Genomic DNA, 6,808 nt, shown 5'->3' with positions numbered 1-6,808 from the left:
TTCGATGAGATGGCGGCTATCGTTTTTGGTGGAGTAGAATTTAACGATCCGACTACGAACGTGCGAAGACGTCGCACCTTAGCAATCGCTAAACCTACTCTGAGAGGTTATTGACCACGTCAGAGCATGATCAACCTGACCACGAGGGTCTATTTCCTGCATGCAAATGAAGAACAAGCAAGAACTTGAAATTGCAATCTCGATATTGCGAATATAAGAGGAAAGCTTTATTGATGAAAGTGGGGTTCTATGACGTCTTGGTCTGGTCGTAGAACACAAACGAAGAACGTGAAGTTTCAGCTATGGCGAACTTGTAATCTAAACAAGATCCAAGTCTAAACGGTGCTCTAAGGGTTGTATATATGAGGGAATAGAGAGGGATTTTCGTGACCTTTGGAGGAGGGGTCCGAAAACGACCCTAAACTCGGTTTCCCCACACATACGAACTCTAAAAACAGGCTATGTGGTAGTATTTCGAAATTACATGGGCCTGACCCAAAAATAAGGTGATGCAACACCTATAATAGCCTATGGATGAAATTTATGAAGTGACATCTTGTATATTTCGTCCAAGTCTTTATGTTTTCCTTGTGGTGGCTTCAAAGTCTGAAAATCACCACTGGAATCTCCCTTGTTATTTCCCGCGTGTGCACCTTCCCCTCCATGCTTGATCCCGCTCCAATGGCCATCCTCCTTGTCCATGCTAGGTCCTTCATTCATAGGCAATACAAAAGTATCTAATTTAGGCAACATCATATGTTCATGAACATTAAAAGGATTTCCAAGAAACGAAAGTACCTGGTAATTCAATTGACGTGCGCGAGCTCTAGTAACTGGTCCAGTAGGTATAACAAGTTAACAATGGTATCGATGTCCTGATCACCTTCCTTAACAAGGAGAGGTCGGTGATCACTCCCACGCATGACGACGATAAGAGTGGCAAGTCTGTTCCTTGACACGGGCGCAACGAACCACATGTCTCGATCGACCGAGGCATTCGTCGAGCTAGACCGCTCGATCTCTGGTAAGGTGCATTTTATGGACGGCTCGATCGTTGATATCCTTAGCCACGGGTTGTCATCCACATCCCTATGTCTTGGGAAGAAAATCCCCTTCTCCCTAAGAGTGCTTCACCATACATCTAGTACTCTAGTAAGCTTTCGTTCTAGATGTCGAAGCACTGGTGGACCAGTAATCTCGTACGCATGGATACCGGCAAATGGATCATCTCTTTGTTCCTATATCGGGGGAAGAAAAGTTCTAGTGGTTGGGAGGTTTAATCCTAACTTTGGAAATCAACATCAACTTCTTCACCAACCTACAATCTTCCTCGCGTTCATTGGTAAAGATTAGATCAAACATATTTGCATCTTCATATCATAGTGATCTCGAGTTTATTCATAAGACAATTTTTTATATTTTATACTACATTTTTCAACAAGTTCTAGGGACAGTGGCGCATGGCAAGCTCCCTCCTTGTCCGACAGGTACGAGGAAGAAGACGACCTAGCCCCTGGTGGGTTGGGCCTGCTATAGTGTTGGGCCGCGAGGTAAAACCTTTCCCATTTCCTTTTATGTTTTCTATTAATTATCACCGATTTGAATTTAAAAGGGGACCCAAATCAATGCCAAATCTTTTAAAATTTAAGTGTAGTTTCACTAGACTTTGTAAAAAACGCTAATGAAGTATCGACTCGACTACTGGAGCATCATCTAACACAATACAGACTTGTAATCTATCATCAACGGTTCACAGAGTTGAAGAAACATGGCCATGCCATCGAACAACACAAAAGAGGAAGTCGAAGTCATGGCACCCTCGGCCAACCAATTTAGAGTCAACAAATCTGACGACGCAAACTTTCATAGGCCCTTCATCGGCACTAGATTCGTTCGTTGCGCATCCAGAAGATGAAGACGATGAAGCTGACTGGATGTTATTACTTTTACACTGGGATGATAGAAGAAGGAATTACATGTTTTTTTAAAGAACATATTTTATTCCTCACATAATGGACATATCGTTTACAAGTGAATGAGAAATAAAATCAGGGATTATAAAGGATATACTAGACAGCGATGAAAATGCAGGATCCGGCTCCGTTGGATATCCTGCGGACGTTCGTGATCGGACTCCAGGCAAAGTTTGCCTCTTTGGTCTCTCCATCCCTCGTTCTTCTCTGCCCGTGCGGCGTCGGCTAGATCGCGGGCTCCGGCGACGGCGGTTGAAGGGCGACGGCTGCGGCAGGGCGTAGGTGCGTGTCCCCTCTGTCCTTTTTCCCGCCTCTCCTCACTTCTCTCACCTCCGCTGGAACGGCGCTACGGGGTCGGCGTATGGGCGATTCGCGCGGGCTAGGTGAGGCTCGGGGCGGCGTCCCGATGCGCGCGGCCGGGCGGCGCTCTGATGTGCGTGGCTTGGGCCTGAGCACGAGTCAGCTGTGTGCGCTGGCGGCGGCGGTGGCTAGGGCCAAAGCACGAGGCTCCTCTCTGATTGCTGGGGCCTGATCTCTCTCTCTTTCTCGTGTGATTAGCAGGGGCCAATCGGGAGCAAGTCTCGAGTACATGATCTGTTTAGCCACAATGATGAGGAGTGAACATAAAACATTTCTTTAGTTAATTTCTGTGACAACTGACATAAGTCTGTTCATCCAACTTCGCTGATTGAAACAAATCAGTTCCAATTGTCTTTGCTTTTACAAAATGTAGAAACTAGCAACTTAGCTAGCGAACTCTCCTCTATCAAAGAAAGAATATACTTCAGCTTGTTGCCAATTAATTTCTGTTCTACTCGCACTAAATCAACGACACTTATTTTGGGACGGAGGTGGTACTTTATTTACCACATATTGTTTCCCTTGTCTTGAACTTTGTGCGTATACTGTGGTGTTCAGACTTCCAACTCAAGAGACACAAAAAGATTGAAATGCCTCCTTCCTCCGTGGTATTTGAATGCAAGAAAAAAAAATGCCATCATGTATGTAAGATGTTGCTCTGGATGCATGACTGGGATATAATGCATACTTGCACACGACATAGCCACAGGCTTGATTATTGTGTCCATACCAAATTTGATTGCTTTATGTTGCCAAAATAACATGTTCCAAAGCGTTCAGTTTGACGTGAATTTGTTTACTGCATGGTGGAGAATGAATCCATTCTCCATTCCCCATGTTAGGCCCTCTGTCTTTTTTCCGATCACTAGTAGTAGCTTTTGGTATGAGGACCATGAACCAAGGGCGTGTTTGGAAGGGTGCCTCGCACCTGGCTCGCATCACGGATGCAGAATCCAGCTCGTTTGGTTACCTGTGTGGCCTCCTCGGCCTGGCCCGACAGATGCAGAAAGAGGCCTCTCACTCTCTCAGCCAAGCTGAGAGGAACGCAGGAATCCAGCGTTTCTCTGATGCAACCTCGCACCTGCACCCGCGGCTCCACTTAAAACGAAGCGGTATATGGGATCGACCTCGTCATTTTCCAGAATTACATCAATACTGCCACCGAAACCAACCGTGTATCTCTCTTTCCTCACCTCTCTCTCACGCATCAGATCAGATCGAACAGGCAAACCATTCGCCGTCACGGTGGTCGGAGCTCCCTTTTGTGCCGCCGGTCGAAACTTCCTTGTCCGCAGCCGGTGAGCTTCCCTGTCCACCTCAATCCTGCCATTTGAACTCCTTTTGCACCGCCCGGAGCTCCGTCGTTCGCTGCGACCTGCCGCCGGACATCCATGCTCCTCCGCTCGCCGGCTTAGTCCGTGTCAGGGGCGGAGGCCCCGGCTGTGCCGGCTCGGCAAGACCGCTCGCGTTAGTGGCGGCTTGATCTGGTCGTCGAATTTCGTCACTGTCATGCTTTGGGGAAGTACTTGGCTGACTTCTCATACAACCTACCAAACAATATCTCACATTGATCTACCCCACGCCATGCACACAACCAAACATACATCTGAACTCAGTTTTGCATCAGATTGGCCAGGCTAGACTCAGCCAGGATGGTAGATACGATGCAGTTTGAGGCTACATACATCTGAACCCAAGTGTGTAGCGCATACATGACTGAAGCATTCTTATATCTGATTAACTGTACTACTATAATATGTGATGCATAATTTAGGAAAATTATTTGCATGTCTTCCCTGACGACATTCACTGAGAGATCACTTGTTTCAGTGTGTTATCTGTAGCAGGACCACTAGGTGCTTGAGGTTACGCTTGGGTTGTTAGAACAAATCAGATAAACAAGTAAAGAGAATGGTGGTTTTGTTTATATCCTCTATTTCATGCTGACGATCTTGTTCAGTTATTATACAAGCGTCCAGGCAAAACTAACCATCTATCTACACATACAGCCGTAGAGCACAATGTATAGCACCTATGTTGCCAATTTGGTCGTCTGCTCTGGCAGTCTATGCTTTAATCTTATTTTGAAAGATGCGAAGGTAGAAACAGAAGGCCTAAACAGGAAATGATGGAAGAGGTTATTCCCTCTTACCCATTAGACAGCTCTAATTTCTCCTGAACGCTTGACGTTTATGGAAGAGAGAGTTAAGTTCACTGCTTCATTCTGGAGCCATGGGTTGATTTCATCTGCCTGCGTTTGAATTTGTTGGCGATCTCTGTATACTGTGTTCTTGCCCAGCGGTGCTTGTGTAGTTACTACTTTGAAAAATGATTATATCAAAAGACAAACTGATGTCAGGACTGTATTTGAACTGTAGTAACTCCATATAATTTGTGCTAATCAAAATCAAGAAGCCATACTAGTGGATCTACCTCTTGTAATGAAGCGAAAGAGCTGCAGACACCTTGTGTGTTACCATCAACAGTAAAATCTCACATATTATTAAAATTTAACAAAGGATGAATTACCTTTTGCAGTATCTCCTAGATGCATCGTTTGTGATGTGTCTCCATGTCATAAGAAAATTCTTCTATTCGTGAACAAGGGACAATAAAATCTTGCTTGTTGTAGTAGCATCACTGCCCATAACAAAGCATAATCTAGGTGATGAAAGGTGTTCTGTTATCAGCTATTTTTTGATATACTGAATCTATGTAATCATCAAAAGAGTTTCCTTGCACAAGGTTTTTGTATTCGTCGAGTGGCTCATCTGAGAAGTTTGCAGGACTAGCAGTGGTTGGTGGAGATACTTTTTCTGCATACTTTTGACATGACTTTGTTGCTTCTTCACCACCCTGAATATAATAGCTCTGTATTTCGGTTGTCCCAAATGATATGCGACACTCTGAACTCTATTTTATTGGTGCTTAGAAATTCTAGTGAGCAAGTTTTACTTGTTGCAACATTGAAATGCAATACTTGCTGATTGGTTGCTTATTGAATTCAGGCTGAGTTCTCCAGTTGTTTAATTTGCAATATGAGATTCACCTAGTATTACGTCCATTAGTCATCAAAAGTTCAGCAAGATATGGCAATGCAGAAAAATTTCGCCTAAATTTAGGCCAAAAGTATAGTTAATGCTTACACTAGATATGCAGTTGATGATTTTGCCTCTACTGTAGTTTGTTGCTTTAGCGGTGGAGTGGTTCCTCAGGTTTATTACGTTACCATGTTGCACCTCCAAGTACATCAGGACTTTTGGTATTATTGTGTATTCCCTCCGTAAAGAAATATAAGTACTTTACTCCGTAAAGAAATGTAAGAGCGTTTAGATCACTACTTTAGTGATCCAAATGCTCTTATATTTCTTTATAGAGGGAGTATTTATTTATTTTGATGTCACTATCATGGCACTTCATTTTATGAACCTTACCATGTGAAGTTATTTGGATACTCACCGTGTTTGCATTTACCTGTACAGGAAACCCAGTTTTTTTTTTAATCTCAAACCAAGACTAGGTTCCTATAACTTCTGAAGAAATGGAAATGGGTGACAAAGCAGTCGGTCTTGTGTTGACCATGACGAGTTTATCCATTTTTACCTACTACACTTTCTGGGTCATAATCTTGGTTAGTAACTTATGGGCATTACATGCTTCATTTCTATATATGTTTCTGCATTAATGTATCGATGGTGATTTTGTTTCTGTTTTCCCACCCAGCCATTTGTTGACGATGATCATTTTGTCCACCAATACTTTCTACCTCAAGAATACGCAATCTTCATCCCTGTGTTTGCCGGCGTCGTGCTACTTTCATTCCTAAGTATATTCATCGGTCTTGTCATGCTGAAGTCAAAGAAAAAGAAGAAGGCTGCTTGATGGATTTCGCGACCCCCCACTCTTCCAGTAGAATTTCTGGTTTCCTTATGGATAGTAGACAGGTTTTGTGGATGATCGTATTTCATTGAATCGCCTTCACTTGTGATCTAAGGATTTCTCATTGCACTTATGTCTTCAATTAGATCTAACTGGCATTTGCATGTTCTTGGTAGTTATTGATCGCAAGGTGTATAACATTCCAAGAATAAACATTGGTCAAATATCAAGTATTGTTACATTTAGTTGGCGCTCAACATGTATCATGCTTCTGTGTAGTTCTCTCTAACGTCTCAAAGCTGAATAGTCAAATTTGCGCAGCAGTAGAACCATGACGGGTAATGGAGGGAATAATTGTATTTATATAGTTATTCACAAATGACACGGGAAAATTCAATGAAAAAAAAAGACGCATGAAAAATAAATACTCCCTCCATGTCAAAATGCAAGCGTTTGAAACAGAGGGAGTATTTCTGAAGCATCGGGAGCTCTACAACCAAAATGAAGGAGATTGACAATCCTCAAGATAACAAAATTAGACTACCAATAAATCAAAATGAAAAACACAAAACCAAAGGTAACCACCTCTGAACAAT

At 43.1% G+C, this 6,808-nt stretch overlaps 1 protein-coding gene across 1 annotated transcript; it reads left to right on the top strand.

The window, feature by feature from the left end:
* The first annotated feature begins 2,079 nt into the window (after positions 1 to 2,079).
* Positions 2,080 to 6,457, top strand: LOC123447763 (dolichol-phosphate mannose synthase subunit 2). The gene is made up of 3 exons (XM_045124415.1): positions 2,080 to 2,255; positions 5,816 to 5,964; positions 6,057 to 6,457. The coding sequence occupies exons 2-3, from the start codon at positions 5,875 to 5,877 to the stop codon at positions 6,213 to 6,215; spliced, it is 249 nt and encodes an 82-aa protein (XP_044980350.1). The 5' UTR covers positions 2,080 to 2,255; positions 5,816 to 5,874; the 3' UTR covers positions 6,216 to 6,457.
* Positions 6,458 to 6,808: the final 351 nt, after the last annotated feature.

This window comes from Hordeum vulgare, chromosome 4H (assembly GCF_904849725.1).
Source record: "Hordeum vulgare subsp. vulgare chromosome 4H, MorexV3_pseudomolecules_assembly, whole genome shotgun sequence".
NCBI lineage: Eukaryota > Viridiplantae > Streptophyta > Magnoliopsida > Poales > Poaceae > Hordeum > Hordeum vulgare.
The sequence above is the reverse complement of the archived record's forward strand: the minus strand, read 5'-3'. Positions and strand labels throughout refer to the sequence as shown.

Excerpts from the sequence above, each read along its gene's own strand:
- LOC123447763 (XM_045124415.1), top strand. The coding sequence starts at position 5,875 with ATGGAAATGGGTGACAAAGCAGTCGGTCTTGTGTTGACCATGACGAGT. Across the intron at positions 5,965-6,056 it reads CTTTCTGGGTCATAATCTTG|CCATTTGTTGACGATGATCA; the intron begins GTTAGTAACTTA and ends TTTCCCACCCAG.